This window comes from Seriola dumerili, unplaced genomic scaffold (assembly GCF_002260705.1).
Source record: "Seriola dumerili isolate Sdu_G_001 unplaced genomic scaffold, Sdu_1.0 BDQW01000052.1, whole genome shotgun sequence".
Lineage (NCBI taxonomy): Eukaryota > Metazoa > Chordata > Actinopteri > Carangiformes > Carangidae > Seriola > Seriola dumerili.
The window spans coordinates 6,662,054-6,681,369 of record NW_019174307.1 but is presented as its reverse complement, the minus strand read 5'-3'; the positions used below and the strand labels follow the sequence as shown (position 1 = coordinate 6,681,369).

The 19,316-nt window shown below is 39.6% G+C and overlaps 1 protein-coding gene across 1 annotated transcript in view; it reads right to left on the bottom strand.

The window, feature by feature from the left end:
* asic4 (acid sensing ion channel subunit family member 4) overlaps window positions 1-19,316 on the bottom strand; it is a 76,120-nt gene that overhangs the window by 606 nt on the left and 56,198 nt on the right. The window contains exons 2-9 of the mRNA XM_022740954.1: window positions 10,857-11,001; window positions 10,340-10,467; window positions 10,060-10,213; window positions 6,048-6,101; window positions 3,865-4,018; window positions 1,530-1,621; window positions 1,275-1,354; window positions 575-685 (exon numbers count right to left, since the gene is read on the bottom strand). Coding sequence (XP_022596675.1) covers window positions 575-685; window positions 1,275-1,354; window positions 1,530-1,621; window positions 3,865-4,018; window positions 6,048-6,101; window positions 10,060-10,213; window positions 10,340-10,467; window positions 10,857-11,001 — 918 coding nt within the window. The remainder of the gene's footprint in view (window positions 1-574; window positions 686-1,274; window positions 1,355-1,529; window positions 1,622-3,864; window positions 4,019-6,047; window positions 6,102-10,059; window positions 10,214-10,339; window positions 10,468-10,856; window positions 11,002-19,316) is intronic.

Sequence of the window (19,316 nt, the reverse complement as noted above, 5' to 3'; positions counted from 1 at the left end):
GTAAATTACTTTGAAGTTCTGTGTATAAATGTTTTAAATTAATAAAGAGGTGAACTCCTTCCTAATCCACCTCCAGGTTAGTTTGAATGATTTTTCAGTGAATTGTTAATACTGGGGTTTTCTGCCCCTACTCTGAGCTAGTTCGGTGTCTACTACTAAACTGAACAGCAAAATCTGATGTTAGCCAAAGTCTTACAGCATCCAATCTTAATCAGGACTGTAACAATTCAATGTAATAAAACACATTATCTTTGTGGTTTCACTGACTGATTTGTTAAGACTGTTTGTAGTGTGGAACTGAGACACAGTTATAGTTGGATGTGTGAGAGAAGTCTAATGTTCAGAAATAAGCATCTACAAGAAAAAGTCGCGCAATATAACTCTGAGCTCTGGAGGAGATTAATTAGGAACATTACACTCTTCATTATTGTAGGAATGGAAAAATATTAATTTGCCTTCCCCTGAATTATTCTTGTCTCGTTTTCTAATGCAGTTACAGTGCTGCAGGGAAAGTTGTACACTTGGCATCAAAATAATACAAGTGCCATTTGTTGTGGTACAGTATGTGCTGTACCTTTGCTTTCATTTCCTCCAGACCCACTGTTGCAACAGTGCTGGTCTGCTGCTTGTTCTTCTTCTCCTCTTTCTGCGGCCTCAGCAGACGTTGTAGCCGATGCTTGATCACCTGCTTTCACCCAGAGCACAACAGCAGGGAGGGCGAAAGAGCAGAGATGAGGGAGAGAGACAAGAGACGCAGCAGAGTGAGGAGTTTATTCACCATGATGTCTGCATTAAAGTTCCTCCCTCTGACTTTCCTTTATTCATACATGTTTGGCAGTCAGCAGGCAGCTGGCTCGAAGGCTTAAAGGGGATCCAGCTGAGGCAGGAGTTCATTTCATGATCAGAGTTAGTAGCATCTCCTCAGCACAGCGGATATTAGTTTCTCCTGCTTGGAAATGAAACTTCTCACATGCATAATATGTGATAGCATTCGCACTCCTTGATTTTCTGATGAGTACGACTGCGAAGAACATTGAGACACTAAGACTCTGAGTGTTTAACATTTAAAAAAAAAAAAAAAATCAAAAAGATTCAATATTGAGGAAAATTAGAATAAATGATGGAGCACTAATGTGTTTTGTAAACAGTGACTGTTGGTTGTGGAAGACAGCAGCACAATAACTGTTAATTATTACTAATTACACCACAGCTACTGTAAGCCTGATTTCATTTTGTGATTGTCTGATGTGTGTGGGCTTCCACAGACACTTTACCTCATAGATATAGTCCAGTATTTCTAAGATTGTCAGGATGCTGGCTCCAATGAATAAGCCCATCTGACCGCCAATGTCACCTGAAAGGAAATAGTACTTAAGGAAAAGCACAATGGACACGGTGCCAAAGCTGTTCCTGTTTGCTGCTAATGGCAATGAAAAGGGATTGCTGCTACTATAACAACACATTTCGCTCTGCACCAGCAAGTCTATTTGATATTCAAAAAACAGAAGAAAGGGAAAATGTGATCTTACCTAATAAACCTGCAACATCATAGGCTTTCTTTTGCTCAATTGTTTCATAGTTCAGAGCTTCAAAGAAGATATCTAAGACCAGGAAGTTGTCTCTGGAAAAACAAGTGAACAAGAGTGTGAATGGCATACAAAACAAAAAGAAATACACCTGTGATGTTTTTAATAATGATAATAATAATAATGACAATAACAAATCTAACAAATTTGGATAAAAAAAAATACCATACCAAGTCATCTTTGTGCTTGTGTAAATTGTCATGATGGGATTGTCAGGCCTACAGCGCTTAACTCAGATCTAACCAGCGACCGCAAGATAATGAGGTGTTTCAGGGTTTAACTGAGATGAGCAGAAGGAGCACTGACAGCGTGCTCCGTCACCAGCATGTCTCTGATCTCTTCGGATTTAGAAAGTCTTGCAATATTAAGCGTTGTGAGGCATCGTGAGCTCCTTGAGTTAGGTGTGTTTACGGTATACCGCACGCCCGATGATTAGGCACTGACAGGAATTGGAGTATAAGCACATTGTTAATGCACTGAATATATTATCATCAAAATATTAGCAAATGCTCCATAAAACATATTGTAGAACAGGATTAACAGTTAAAGCCCTGTTAGTGGTAGAAGTTACGATGTTCATTACACCTGACAGTGTGCTGGACAGAAGAAATAATATAATGACGTTCAACAAAAAAATCTTAACACAGCGTATTAGCTTTTTTGTAGAGCTCTCAGTTGCATTTCACAGTTCTCATCAGCAGATGGTTTATACTTATTAGTACTGAGTAGATGGCAGATACTGAACAAGCCCCAGAAAAAACAAGTAAGTAGACATTGTGTTAAGATTATTATGTCAAAAATAGACTTAAATGCTTAACATTTCATGGACTGTGCTATTCTAAGAACCTTAGGAATGGTTTGTCCTAAAGGGGGCACTACAGGGAAAGCCATGTAGGTCAGGAAGTTCATCCTCAAATTTACTGCAAATCTGCCTTGGAGATTAGATTATGAGATACTGTGTCAGCAAAATTCACATTTTGGTTTACAGGAGTGTACATACTTAAAACATCCTCTGGGGATCATTTTTGCATTGAGTACATTTCATAATCTATTTATTAGAACATGATATTTTATTTTAAATTGATATTTATTTTTTTAATGAAGCATTTTTTCTGTGACAGTCGCACTAGAAAGGTCACAGGGTCACCTAAAACTTTCAGATTCATCTGGTGTAGGTCTAATATATTGTGTTGGATATTTATGATCTTCATTTTATGAAAAATGGCCATTAGTTTTGAAGGCACTCAGAAGTGTTTTTCAGGGCTAAATTCTGGCCTAATGGTGGTACTAAAAATCTGTTACAAGGTCACCAAAATCACATGAAAATTAATGGAGTTAACATTACTGCAAGAGGTTTTATTTTGTGCAGTGGCGATCACAGACTCTGGGGGGTGGGCGCACAGGCAAAGAAGCCCATCAAACCCCCACCCCCTCTGTGTGCATGCACACACACGCGCACACACACGTGCACACACACACACACACACACACACACACACACCTGAGTATTTGAACAACAGAGGAGGAACAAGATGTAAATATGTAACATCAAACAGGAGCAATATGTGAAATTGTAACTGAGATCTTCACAGGTTGAGGATTTACTTGTGGTGGTGGGTGGTGCGGCTTGTGAGCTGTGACTGACGTGCAGACAGAGACTCCTGCGGTTTAGAGGGGAGAGTTTGACCCAGGTTATTTTCTATAGCTACAATTTACAGTCAGTTTGAAAAAAGTGAAATGAGATTTTAATGTAAGATTTAACTAAGTTGAAACTGAGTGATTTTATCTACATACCACCCAAGTAGACCCCATGTATGTGAAACACTGTGTTGACAACGTCTCTCTTGGAGAGACACACACATCACTGGGGCCTGACAAGTGGGCCAAGTGGGCCAGGCCACTTTTCCCAGATTCTTTTGGGGTGCCCCAATCATTTGCCTGGTATGCCTCGTGGCAGTGGGACTCTAATTTTGTGTTCAATTGAAAGACAGACAGAAAAAGCAAATCTCTGAATCTTATAGCAGAGTACAACAAATATTTACCATTTTAAGAAAAAATTAAAACATTATGCATATATACTGGTACCTGACAATCAGTATCCCATTACGAGGCAAAAATATAAATTGATGCCGCCATGAACAGGAATTGATTTTTGTTTATATTTATGGTTGTCTGTTTGTCATCACAGATTGGAGGTCATACTTTATGGTCCTTTTTATTGAGCCCCACATCACTGCTCATAAGTGAGTTTAGTCTTGTTGAAGGTTCCTTGTCATACCTGATGTAGTCCTCTGACTTGTCGTATTTCCTGGAGAGATAGCGAGCTGAGCCCTTGCTGGGGATTTTGACCATGGAGAGCTCTTTACCGTAGCGTGTGAGATTACAGGGCGTCTCGCATGGACAGGTATCCCCACTGTTCTTCTGTAGCTGTGCTGCAACACAATGGAAACGGTGGTTTAACAGATATTGACTGGATCAGTTTAGTGCTGATTTTTTGGCAATCACTCTACCAGAGAAACATACTAGACACTGCACATGATCTGGAGGCAAAAACTATCTCCATCTTCAAAAAATAAAAGAATAGAAAAATAAGAAAATATAAAAATAAATGAAAAAAAAAAATGTAAACAGCCAACCAAAACCCCCCAAAAAACAGTTAAGTTGTGGGCCATAAAACCAAAACAATTAGCTAAAATATGCTAACATCTAGAGTTCTGCAGAAGTGGGTTATAATTAAATAACAAATATAACAATATTGCTTGGTGCAGCTTTAAAGTTGTCTATTAATATAGTTCATACCATGACTACAGAAATGATGCGTTTCTGATTGGTTGGCAGGTGTGTGTTAAACTTAACAATATGTCAGTCCACTTGAAATATAGAACCACTGAACAGTTCAACCAGCTTTCTAAATGTATGCACAAGGTAAATTAGACTATGGGTAACCATAGCAACAATACTTAAGAACCCTATGACATTAACTGTTAACACTCATTACAGTGATAATTTAAGCACAAACCCCTGTTCATTTAGTAAGCAGTCATGGTGTAACTACAAATAAGTACAATTGTGTATGTGTGTGTGTGTGTGTGTGTGTGTGTGTGTGTGTGTGTGTGTGTGTGTGTGTGTGTACATATATAGGCCTACTCTCTGTGGCCAGTGAGAAGAAGCAATATTTTGTGCCAGCACTCAGCATCATTAAATCATATTACTTCCATGTCCATAAAACTGCTATTAGTTAAGTATTTCTCCCAGTTGTATTGGTTATTCTGATGTAACAAATTCATTATAGCATTTAAATCATGAATCAATCGTTTACAAAATCATTTCATGGACAAAATGTGCAACAAAATGTCAGGTAATGTCAGCTGTTATGGAGCTCTCTGGCAGTGATTAGAAACAGACCACATGATATTAACAGAACAATATAAATATGACAATATTAAGAGATGTGTTAGTCTATCCATATTTGACGGTGTTTACAGTAATTCTGTTTCAGCATTTGCTTGGAGAATAAATGATGAAGTACAGTAAGCGCTGGTGAGGGCTCTGCAAATGATGCCTGAGCTTCCACCCAATTAACATGCAGACATGAACTGCTCACACAATAAGAAATACAAATTCATAATTCTACCTCTAAAGCAACACTACGTACACAGGAGAGTAAATAGCTTTTTCCAGTCTCTGTTTTCAAATTCTAAATGCATTCAGTCCAAACAAAAACGGGCAGAGGGAGCAATGAAAGCAGTAATTATAATTTGATGACTTATGTATTATATAACCCTAACAATTAGGTTATTTGTATGCAGGAGAACAGTGGCACATATTCTTTGTCTGATGTAAGTACAAAACACCTTTGCAATATAAATATATAACTTATATTTTAATTTTTTTACCTTTCATGGAGGATGAATTTATTCACACTATTTGATTCAGTAATATGAACCACATGAATATGACCCATTCTTGTAAGATATATCTAAGATTTCATTCAGCCATATTTTAAATGGGGTTTGAATTCAGCAAAGAGAGACATAATTAAATTTCTGGCTTATTTGGCTGAGAGATGATAATTGCACTTATATGTCAGCCATGCCTATAAAAAAATTATTTTTTCTACTGCAACTGTAATGCTTTTGAAACCAAGGCACCTTTGTTCAGTCACGATGTCTGGTGCAGGAGACTGAGATTGAGTCAAAGCTGAGGGTGGGGGGTATTCACTTATGCAGGAACGAAGCGTCGGTTAAATATTAACAGTTCAACAATGGCGGCAGCACAGTCATCAAGCTATAAAGTGACTAAATCACAATGAGGAAAAGCCATTTCAAAATATCCAGTCTACCTCCAGTTATTTGTATTACAGAAAAAAAAATCCTTATCATATTTACTGATTGTATTTCCATTTCCCTTTGAGGGAATCTATTGTAATGAGAAAAGAAATGAAGGAAGATTGTTTCTTACCGAGTGCTTTGTCAACACAGTTGATTTTACTGGGAGGGCAGATATCTGCAGTTCCTGGAGAGGAGAATAGAAAATGAGTCTGATCAATCAGAAACAAAATGATCAGTGACCCGTGTCTGCTGCAATGAGGAACCGTGGCTGTGAACAAGACTCCACAGCTTATCATTCATCTCCAAATGAAGGCAGGCGCACAGAGGATGACTTCCTTCCATAGAGCCCGTGCCATCTTGGACGTCTGTCCTTGATTGCACTGAGAAATGGAGCATGGTGGCTCCACCCGTGAGGCATATTTAGAAAGTCTTTAAAAACTAATCAATGAGTCACTTCCTCGCAGACAAACATATTGCCCAGGCCATTAATGACAGGTATTCATCAGCAGCGAATTAATTGGCAGAGGTGTGTTTGTCTGTCTGTGAAATGTTCATGAGGTTAATGTTTTGTGGAAGACTCCTTCCCAGTCATTGAGAAATGTTAATTAATACACAGTGAAACAATGGCAGATGACCTGAGGAGTGAGTCTCTCAGCTGGTTCTGAATAGAGTTAGACTTATTCTGTCTTTCTACATGATTTGTGGTTATACATTTTTCTCAAAGAATAGAAATACATCGATTTGACGTCAAATTAGTCATGATTAAACATAATTTACTGAACAAAAAAAAAAAAAAAAAGAAAAGAAAAGAAAGACATTAAAATGGCCTGTGTATTTTATTTTTTAAAATATTTTGAGTGTGGAGGAAAAGCTGCATAGTGTCTGTGTATGCTGTCTACATATCAAGAGCAAGAACAACTTAATAGCATTTTTTGGGTGGTCATCCAAATATAGAAATAGGCTGGAACACTAAAATATTAATCTTGAACCAAAGAATCCAGAAAAACACAGTTTTGCTTCTACGCCTCACAGTACAGGAGTTATGTGCAAAAACATAGAATGCTTTAATAATGGCCACATGGTGGTGCAACCCAGCTCCAGGCCTCTTCAGCTGTTCTTTGGACCAAGTTATAAAGAAACTTTTAGAAATTTGAGAAGTGGTTTTTGTGATATCAAGCTAACAAACGATCACATATGCACAAATATCCATCCATCTATCCATCCATTATCTATACCGCTGTCCCTTGTAGGGTCGCGGGTGCATGTCTTTGGATTGGGGGGGGGGGCTGGAGTACCCAGAGAGAACCCACACAGGGAGAACATGCAAACTCCACACAGAAGGATCCCAGGCCTCGGGTTCAAACCCAGAACCTCCTCGCGGTGAGGCGACAGTGCTAACCAAGCAAAGATATGTAAGTGAGAATATAATTTACTAGATGGAGATAATAACAACAACATGAAAACAAAATTATTGACTCAATATGCAAAAAAAAGAAAAAACTAGAAGCAACAGACTAAACATGTGGGACTAAGTAAACAGATGCTGATGAAAAATTTGCTGGCATGTGAAGCAGACTAAACAGTTGCTGGATTATCTAAGTGAGTAAGATAAAGAAACATTTGTACCGTTTCCTCAAAAACAAACTTAAGTCTGAGCAACACAACTCTGACTAATAGCAAACTAAGACTGCTGCTGTGCCTACAGAGGACTGCTGGAGAAATAAACTGATACTGCAAATTGTCTAAGACACAGGCCCCTAACTTTTCACTGATACAGCATGGTGTTGTCACAGGCTTTAAAAACATTTTCAATTCACAAGTTGGGATTGTGCTTCCTTGGCAAGCTTCTGAACCAACAGTTTTCTTGAACTTTCTGAGGGAATTTCAGTGCACTTAATATGTAACAGTAAATTTTATTCACTATTGATAAGTGCAGTCAAATAATGCGAGCTGCCCGCTACATCACCAAAGCCCTTTTTCTAAAGCCACAATGTGCAAATGGCCTGGAAAAGCTTCCACGTTTATTATATCTGATATAATAAATATTATACCTGATGTAATACATCACTACAGAAGGCAAAGAGGTTCAGATGCCCTCTGAACACCTCTGTGAGCAGTCCTTACTATCCATTCATTCTAAAGTTTCCACCTTTCCTATCCTTTTTTTTTTTTTTTAACTTGTCTCATTGATTTGAAAAATTGTTGCAACAAAGAATATTTTTGAAAGAGGTGCAGTTTCTCTAGACAACTGAGCGGTGAGACAGAGGACTTTTTTTGCAGGTTTGGAACTGATATCCTGGTGAGCTGGGTTTGCTTCTGTGTGCTACAAAAAGAAAGAGTAATGTGAAAGGAATAAAATTTTTCCATGCACTGATATGCTGTCTTGGCTAGTTTTCCCAAAACCTTGAGCTCACTTTGTTACTGTAACACAATCACAATCTTGCAGTGAGGCAGGCACTGTCACCCTGCAGAGCACACAAACTGATTAGAGACGTGTCCACCTCACAGCCTGAGATCAACGATTAGCGGTGATTTCTCTCTACAGATCAGACCAACCACTTTGGTCCGGCCATTACAGCCTACAAATGTGTGACTGATATGTAAATATGTAACCTGAGAACCACAGTATTTATATTCTATAGCCCGGTGAAACTCCATAATACATTAGTTCAGTTACTGCAGTGTGGAGTTCATATTAAACCTTATCTCATTCTGTGTTGTTTATTCACATAAATCCTGATATTTTTAATTGTGCTAAATAGAGCAGCAGATGTCAGGTGCACTGTGCAAATATGGAAATGGAAACAATTCATGCTACATGAATCCTACTTTAACTTCAAACGCTATACCACTTCAAACATGCCCACTTGTTAGACACGTCGGTCAAACAGCTTGCATTTAGTGATTCAGCTCTTTGACTTCCTGCACTCTGGCCACAATGACACACATGCTGACTAAGTCCAAACATCTTACTTTGTGTTTGTTGTTCTCCTCTCGACAGCATGTACACAAGCTGAACAGAGAAACGGCTTAAATGGTGGAATTACAGTGACGAGTGTCCTTGCAGAAAGATTATCTGCCTGATGCACATCCATTTGTGTCATCTCTTCCAGGTCCTGTATTTGTCTTGATTATTAGCATTCTGCAGTGCTAATATTATCGCACGTCCACACCACTGCTCAGTCACCATAATTCAACCATATATTTATAACTGCTTCATGAAGTGTGGGTTTTTTATGTATTAGTTAAATGTATTGTATTCCATGAAGTCATTTTCTGTGATTATTTCAGTCTGTATTCATGTGAGATTTGGATTCACTCACCCATTCATGCAGTTAGATTTTTTTGATATCAAATACTATCACTAATTGCTTTCACTAAACTGAGCCACTTACATTTCTGATTCATGAGACATCCACAGATTCAGATTTATTTTATGGCACATCAACCAGTAGAAGCTAAACATGAAAACAGACAAGACCAATAATATCTATCATAATAATTGATGAGGGCCATAGGAGCACAACACAGCAATTTCCAACAGCTGAGATGGATGAAGGAAAGGATCCAAAACTCATAGAGATTTTGGTTGAACGTGTCGCTGTAGCCAGAGAGCTGGCAGCACTGCTGAAGAGCATCCCACTCCAGATATCAAGCATCAAGGTCAGGCATGTGGCAGACCAAATTATATCTGGGCTGGAATTTTTCAAGTGGGCCAAAAATGATGGCTTGTTTTGCTCAATGGGTCATTTAATATCATGCAAATACTGCGTCGGCTGGATGCTTTTTCAATTACGCTAGAGCAAACAATTTCAAAAACAGTGGAAAGTACTTGAAAATACTAACTTTGATGGAGTATTTTTTCAATCTCCCAAATAAACATTTTGTGTATATATTATGTGTACATGCACGACCATGAAGTTAACACAAAACAAAAAGGATCTGTGTTCATCAGTTTTTAAGTTCCAGTCACATAAATTTAGTTATTATGGTTCACTGTTCTTGCATTTTCACTACCTGATGTTCTGCTAACTCGACATCAATTTCAAAGCATGAATAACTGACTGAGTGCATTCGTAATTCATGCGCACAAATCAATGTTTTTGGGGCCCTGTGTAAATAAAGGTAGGGTGTGATCTTACCAGGCATATGCACCATCCTGCAGTTGCAAACTCGCAGAACCTCGTTGGTCTCACAGAGCAAGCGACAGGCACTGATGCTGTATGTGTCGTATCCTGGGAACTTCTCTTTGCTGGTGGAGCGGCAGTTCCCCCAGGGCTGGGGCAGGTAAGTCAGCTAAGCACACAGAGATTTATTAGACCCCGGTTTTAACCACCGGGGGCGAACGATTTCAGGGAGAAGAGTAATCTGGTGGTGGGGGAGGGGAAGTGGGGATGGTGTACTGTGATGAAGAAGACCTACCCTCTGCTCCTGACATGAAACAAAGGTCTGGAAACCCGGAGAGACACCGAAGCCCAGCTGGTGGATGTACGGAGGCTCGTCTTGACTGTGGATCTGAACTCGGATACCGGCCTCCAGGGACGTCTCATCTTCAGGATGAAACAGAGCAGGAGCACAGAGCGTTGCGAAGGCAGAGTACAAGGGAATATCAGATTGCTGCCTCATCTGACAGCTAGGACTCAGTTTGATGCAAACTCCAAACCATATTTCAGTCATGTTTGAAAAATAAGCCAGTAGGGATTAATATTATGTGACATCTTCAATCCAAGCACAAATCCAAGGTGGTATATTTTGTTCAGGAATTTCCTTTTACAAATCACATTTTTCATGTTGCTGGAATGCAATCAAAAACTGCATTATTTACAGTACGTGAGCCACAGAAATTGATGCAGGTTATTTTCTATTTAAACCCCAGCAGAGGTATCTCATGCTGTAGCATAGGATAGGATTACAATGGACAAATAGTTTTAAGGCTTACTTGTCTCTCTCCAGATGGGCAGATACTCATCCTGCTGTATATCCAGCATGATCTCCAGGCCGTTTCCCATTCCACCCTGCTTGGTTTTCCTCGATGTGGTCTTGTTGCCATTAAAAGTGTAGCATTTCCCATATCTGGTGTAAACCTGGAAGAGTATAGATTCATATCATGAACATCACCATAAACATGACAATGTCCACATGCTGGACGTGACAAGCTTGTGCTAGAGGTGCACTGAAATGAAGGCAGAGAGATAGAGCACAAAATAAATAAACAAGATGAGTCTTCGCAAGTTTCTGAATATTATCCACAAACCTCTGGATGCAGTCTGCTGGCTCAGTCCCTCATGGACTTTGATAAGCTGTATTTGAATGAATTCCCAGTGCCCACCACACAAACCCTGCACAATGCTGCTCAATAGTACTACCATCCCACTGAAATATCAAATGGCATAAGAGATTCTTTAATCTTGCTTCAAAAGAAAACAAAAGACAATAAGAGAGAAGCTGCTTTAAATGAACTATCACATCACCACCTATCAGAGCAGCTGTCTCTGTGGGGGACACATCATCTTTTTGTTTATGCCTCCTGTCGAAACTGCTGCACTGCAGAAAATATCCATCTTACAACTTATTTATCTGTTATCTCCTCTGAGTTTTAAAGGAACAATATGCAATCCACATGGTAACTGTAGTCCCACCATCGAAATCCAAAACACAGGGTGTGAACTTGCCATATTGACTGACAAGTCTTCTAAGACACAAAGGAAACAACCACTTTTTAGTTTTAATGTTTCCAGTCCCGGTCAGGTTTGATTTCATCACTAGTGTGTTGTGAAAAATACAAAATGCCTATTTTAAACTACGTAACTGATCCTTCACTAAACTCCTCCTGGCGACCACAGTGACAGTCTAGTCATAGCTTAGCAACCGTAACCAGGCATATTAGGCCTGTGAGGTTTGGATTTCTCACCTCTGGCAAGAGCCATACTATGCATTTAAAGAGAGTTGCAGGTAATTTACTTTTTACCCTTTCCAAAAAGAAAAACAACAAGAGCAACAGTTTAAGGAACTGATAAAATTTATCTTCTTAAAGAAAGTTGCAATCAGAAGCATGTCGAGCTAACTAGTACCTACAGTAACTGTTGCTGTAATGCTACTGCCAAGGACTCTACTGTATCATTACTTAGCCATAATAGTTTGTTGTTTGTTTGGAGTTCAGGCTACGTTAACAGCTCTGCTCTGCTCTTTATTGGATTTAGGGAAGGTTACACACCAACAACCCCAGCACAAGTTAGTTAGTTAGTTGTTTGTTTGCCAAACAGCACCAGAGTTTTGATGCCGGTCCATCTAATAAGTATGTTAAAAAAAGAAATCTATTTGATTCATTTTGTCCAAACATCAAATAAAATAGGACAGTGACAAGGCATTAAAGCTGAGGTCAACTGATAAGGTGCTGGAGAAATGACAGGGAAATAACAATGGAGCAGAAGAGAGAACAGACGGCAGACATATCATTAAAGAGACGCTGTGATGGTCCCAGCATTCTCTAAAACGTCAACGTCTGTGTTCTGACTTTGATATCAGCTTGATCCACCTAATGAGCACTGTGATGTCTAAATAAGGGACACTGGTGGAACAACACAAGCTCTCATTTACAGACCACAGGGTGTATTCACATCTGAAATGGTTGAACAACAAATCAAAGCTACGGTTGTGGGATTCAGTCAAGTAATTCCCTGGAACAGTGGGCAATTTTGCCATGTCCACAACAGTGATTAGAGAAAGAAATGAGCACCATTTACAAAAGCTGCTGTTTAGACAGACAGCTGTATTTTACGTATTTTTAGTCCCCTAAGGCCTTTGATCTGGGAGTGTGTGCATGCATGTTTGTACTGAGTGAGTGTGTATGTGTTTTTGAATGCCTTACAAACAGTAGCCTTCAAAGTGAGTCTTAGTTGAGGATTGATAGAAATGGCTGACACAATTACAGATCTCTGCTCAGGCTCTGATGTGGTGCAAAGGGGTCTTCATGGTGACAATGTGTTCCCTTAGTTGTGATTGCCAATTTGCATTATTTATTTATTATTTTTGTGTAAATTGCAGTATCTTTCCAGCCAGTGTAATTAGAAAATGTACGGTGACAGAGTGGGGGCAGGGGAGAGGGGGGGAGGGGAGTATAAGTATTCAAGTGTGACTTTTGACTGACATGTGCTATTAGGTTGAAATGGTTTAATCTCTATTTGGCTGGTGCGGAGCAGTTGAGAAGGTAAGCTGCACTTATCATTGATCCTCCCCTCCCCGTTCATTGACACACTTAAGCCTCAGCAGGCAGACTTTATCTGATGGAACAGGCAACAGAGGCAAAAGAGGATTTCACTTTGGAAATGCTCAAAACACCCCAACCAAGTGAATGGGTTCCGCTCTAAAACTTTGGGCTCTGGAGGACGTCGGTGTGTTCACAAATAATGTCCCCAGAGAGCACGGGGGAAGTTTTCCCATCATCTCACCCAGGAAATGGTTGCTGGCAGAGTTTCCACTGGTTTATTTCTCAGCTTCTGAACCCCACTCCAGTCCTCACTTTCTGCATCTGCAACGTGATTGATGGAGCATTTTTCTCTCGTTACATCTTGCACCAAATTTAGCAAAGGTAACAGGACTGACTTGGGCAATTCCCAAATGGGGACTTGGCACTGCGGTTGACAAGCTGAAACTGAGCAGCAGCATGGTAGTTACAGACTAAATGAAAAGAAGTATTGCACTCCCCTGAGTATCTCAAGTTGTATACAAGAGCTAATTATTGTGGCACTTAATGCAGCATTGTTCGTTTGGAGCTCTACAATGATATAATTCTGTGTGACAGACTTTTAGATGCTATAATGGAAAATAGATCAAAACATGTGCTCCAGCTCTGCATTATCTGTCAGTTTGTCTTTTCACAAACCCGAAACTCTCTTTAGTGTTTAATACACTTAATATTTATCTAATATCATAAAATAATATTATAGTGTGTTCTGTATGTTCTGATATTATATGTTGTTCTGTTATGTACATACTGTATTTACTAGATTTTGATATCCTTATTGTAGGTCTACTACTCAAAGCTGAATTTCCAGCCAAGCAAAGAAACTGCCCTGAGGCCCCAAAACCTCAGGGCCTCCACATGCCCCGGATTCGTTATGTAGCAATTAGCTTCATTAAATGCTAATTTGTTTGGTAATAGTCTATGGACCACTAAAATACAATGCAAACTGAAAACAAGAAGGGCCTTTGAGCAGTATTTTTAACATTTTTATATCAACAATGAATCGCACTACTTCTTGTATATGATAGCAGTCACTTGCTCGCAGGACTCTGAAACCAATGCAGCTAAATGGAATTCAGCCATCAGTGATTTTATTACTCACGCTGGTGTTTTTTCTACTCTGAATTGTAAAAGTATTTTATTTAAAAAGGCCTACTGTTTTGCTTTTATGGCCCACAACCATACTATTTTTTTGGCTCAGTCTCACCAGCAGGCAGCTGTTATCAGTGACAAAAACCCTCCACAAACCCAGTGTATGCTACCTGACACAGTTAGTGACTAGCTGGTGAACACAGACGAACAAGAGTCCAGAAAATCTGTTCACACCAGTTTAAGGTAAGTCCTGCATTTTTACCTCCTCTGCATTCTCTATCTTACAGAGGCACCCCATGTCCAAATGCACTTCTAACACCTTTATTGATTCAGCTGAGAGAAGGACAACATTTCAGAATAAGAGTAGTGGTTGGTTTCTGGGCCTCTGGGCAAAATATAATGAAGCTGCCATGTCTGCTGTGTGCTCTGTACATGATGTGCACTTAACAGGATACACACATAATGCAAAGGCAGAGGGAAGAATAGGGGTCCCTATTTTACCACGGCACCCTTTTCTTTGTTAATCCGGCACTGCTACTGCTGCTTCTGTCTCCTCTGTATGCCGTATATTACATCTGCTGGATGTCTGTCTGTCCTGGCGGAGAGATGCTCTGTTTTACCTCTTAAGGTTTTTCTCTTAAAAGGTTTTGTTTTTTTGTGAAAATTTTTCTTCCAAGGATAGAGGGTGTCTTATGTCCACACTGCAAAGCCCTCGAAGACAAGGCTACATAAATAAAAATGGCTCAACTTGACTAGACTTTCCAATGAAAGTATAAGTGCATTCAGATGAAGCTATCATCTACAACAGTATCATGTCAATTCATTATGTGTTTTTGCCAGTGTTTTTTTCTTCCAAAGTGCCTTGCTTCTTTCTCTGTCTCCCCATGCTAAATGCATTAAGAGACCAACACCTTACCATGTAATTCATAAGCCCTGGTGGGGGTAAACCCTTAAACACCCTCTTTATGACTGTGATCTGACAGTCCCATGGCACTTTTCCCTTTAAATAACCTGCAGGAATCACTTCAGTGCTTCTCTGGAGGACATCCATTTCCAGGCAGGCTGCGTGTCATCGGGTTGCTTTCTGAGTATGAGGAAGGAGGATTTGAATTCATTTATGGAGGGTGGTAGAATATGCCAGAGCACTGATTGGCAGTTGAAAACCATTAAGGCTGGCTCATGCAGGTTTAAGGTTGAGACGGCGCGTTCCTTCATTTAATGGCTTCATTACAACCCCCGAGCAGAAAGACTCAGATCACAATGTGACATAAACTGAACATTTACATATTTCTGAATGTTTTCTCAAGGCCGATGGTATATGCCACAGGACTACCAGTCAGAGTACTACACTGCTCAGATATCTCTCTCACCCAGTTATTTAGTCTATTATCAACTTATTAAGACTGGACAAATATAAAGAATGTAGTGATCTAATCATCAACCATTCATTTTTTTTAATCATTTTCCAAAATCCAAAGGTCCTCTTACTTCTAGTGCAGTCCTGTCTTGTTTCAAGAGACTCTTCTCTTCTTCATTCTAGTATAAATCTGTGAGCAAATTGTTTCATTTCATTGGCAGATATGTTTTCTTGTTTTCAGAAAACAATACTGTGAGATGAAATAACTAGTTATGACACACACACGGTGTAGAAAAATGGCCATAATGTTATTTCAACACAAGCCATGAGCATGGGGGAGCAGTATGACAGAAACCCAGCATTCTCCTTAACAACGTAAACGTCTGTGTTCTGACTTTGATATCAGCTTGATCCACTTACATGAGCACTGTGATGTCTAAATAAGGACACGGGTGCAACAACACAAGCTCTCATTTACAGACACACGAAAGGGTGTATTACATCTGAAATGCGGATTGGAACAACAAATCAAAAGCTACGGTGTGTGGATTTCAGTCAATTAATCTGAAAACAATTGGGCAATTTTGCCACATGCTCCCGAAAGCTGGATTAAAGAAAATGAGCACCATTTTCAAAAGCTGCTGTTTAGACAGACAGCTGTATTTTAACGTATTTTTAGTCCCTAAGGCTTTGATGCGTGGGAGTGTGGTGCATGCATGTTTGTACTGAGTGAGTGTGTAGTGTTTTGAATGCCTTACAAACAGTAGCTTCAAGTGAGTCTTAGTTGAGGATTGATAGAAATGGCTGACACAATTACAGATCTCTGCTCAGGCTCTGATGTGGTGCAAAGGGTCTTTCATGAAGTGACAATGGTTTCCTTAGTTGTGATTGCCAATTTGCATTATTTATTTATTATTTTTGTGTAAATTGCAGTATCTTTCCAGCCAGTGTAATTAGAAAATGTACGGTGACAGAGTGGGGGCAGGGCAGAGGGGGGGAGGGAGTATAAAGTATTCAAGTGTGACTTTTGACTGACATGTGCTATTACGTTGAAATGGTTTAAATCTCTTTTGGCTGGTGCGGAGCCAGTTGAGAAGGTAAGCTGCACTTATCATTGATCTCCGTCCGCCGTTCATTACACACATTAAGCCTCAGCAGGCAGACTTTATCTGATGGAACAGGCAACAGAGGCAAAGAGGATTTCACTTTGGAAATGCTCAAAACCAACCACGTGAATGGGTTCCGCTCTCAAATTTGGGCTCTGGAGGACGTCGGTGTGTTCACCAAATAATGTCCCCAGAGATGCAAGGGAAGTCTTTCCCATCATCTCACCAGGAAATGGTTGCTGGAGAGTTTCCACTGGTTTATTTCTCAGCTTTCTGACCCACTCCAGTCCTCAACTTTCTGCAATCTGCAACGTGATTGATGGAGCATATTTCTCTCGTTACATTTGCACCAAATTTAGCAAAGGTAACAGGACTGACTTGGTCAATTCCCAAATGGGGACTTGGCCACTGCGGTTGACAAGCTGAAACTGAAGCAGCAGCATGGTAGTTACAGACTAAATGAAAAGAAGTATTGCACTCACACTGAGTATCTCAGTTGTATACAAGAGCTAATTATTGTGGCACTTAATGCAGATTGTTCGTTTGGAGCTCTACATATGATAATATTCTGTGTGACAGACTTTTAGATGCTATATGGAAAATAGAGTCAAACATGTGCTCGCAGCTCTGCATATCTGTCAGTCTTGTCTTTCAAACAAACGCCCGAAACTCTCTTGTGTTTAATACACTTAATAATTTATCTAATATCATAAAATAATTATTAAGTGTGTTCTGTATGTTCTGATAGTTATAATGTTGTTTCTGTTATGTAATACTGTATATTTACTAGATTTTGATATCTTATTGTAGGTCTAACTCTTCAATTATGCTGTGAATTTCCACCAAGCAAAGAAAACTGCCCTGAGGCCCCAAACCTAGGCCTCCAACATGCCCGGATTCGTTATGTAGCAATTAGACTTCATTAAATGCTAATTTGTGTTGGTTAATAGTCTATGGACCACTAAAATACAATGTCAACTGAAAACAGAAGGGCTTTGAGCAGTATTTTTAACATTTTTATCAACAATGAATCGCACTACTTTTTGTATATGATAGCAGTCACACTTGGCTAGCGAGGACTTTCTGAAATCAATGCAGCTAAATGGAATTCAGCCATCAGTGATTTTATTACTCACGCTGGTGTTTTTCTACTCTGAATTGTAAAAGTATTTTATTTTAAAAAGGCCTACTGTTTTGCTTTTTATGGCCACAACCATACTATTTTTTTGGCTCAGTCTCACCAGCAGGCAGCTGTTATCAGTGACAAAAACCTCCCAAACCAGTGTAGCTACCTGACAACAGTTTAGTGACTAGCTGGTGGAACACAGACGAACAAGAGTCCAGAAAATCTGTTCACAACCAGTTTAAGAGTAAGTCTGCATTTTTACCTCCTCTGCATTCTCTATCGTTACAGAGGCACCCCATGTCCAATGCACTTCTAAACCCCTTTATTGTTCAGCTGAGAGAAGGACACAATTTCAGAATAAGAGTAGGTGGTTGTTTTCTGGGCCTCTGGGCAAAATATAATGAAGGCTTGCCAGTGCTGCTGGTGTGCTCTGTACATGATGTGCCACTTAACAGGATACACAATTAATGCAAAGGCAGAGGAAGAATAGGGGTCCCTATTTTACACGGCAGCCCTTTTCTTTGTTAATCCGGCACTGCTACTGCTTGCTCGTGTCTCTCTGTATGCCGTATATTACATCTGCTGGATGTCTGTCCTGTCCTGGCGGAGAGATGCTCTGTTTTTACCTCTTAAGGTTTTTCTCTTAAAAGGTTTTGTTTTTTTGTGAAAATTTTTCTTCAGCATAGAGGGTGGTCTTATGTCCACCTGCAAAGCCCTTGAAGACAAGGCTACATAAATAAAAGGTCAAATTGACTAGACTTTCCAATGAAAGTATAAGTGCATTCAGATGAAGCATATCATCTACAAACGTATCATGTCAATTCATTATGTGTTTTTGCCAGTGTTTTTTCTTCCAAGAGTGCCATTGTTCTTTCTCTGTCTCCCGTTCATGTAAATGCAATTAAGAGACCACATGCTTACAATGTAATTTCATAAGCCTTCTTGGATGGGTGGTAAACCTTAAACACCCTCTTTATGACTGATGATCTGCAGTCCATGGCAACTTTTCTTTTAAATACCTGCAGGAATCACTTCAGTGCTTTTCTGGAGGACATCCATTTCCAGGAGGCTGCGTGTCATGGGTTGCTTTCTGAGTATGAGAGAAGGAGGATTTGGAATTCATTTATGGAGGGTGGTAGAATATGCCAGAGGCACTGATTGGCAGTTGAAAACCATTAAGGGCTGGCTCATGGGGTTTAAGGTTGAGACGGCGCGTCCTTCATTTAATGGCTTCATTACAACCGTGACCGCTGAGCAGAAAAGACTCAGATCACAATGTGACATAAACTGAAATTTACATATTTCTGAATGTTTTTTCTAAGGCGATGGTATATGCCACAGGACTACAGTCAGAGTACTTACACTGCTCAGATATTCTCTGTCACCAGTTATTTAGTCTATTATCAACTTATTAAGACTGGACAAATATAAAGAATGTTAGTGGATCTAATATCAACATTCATTTGGTTTTATAT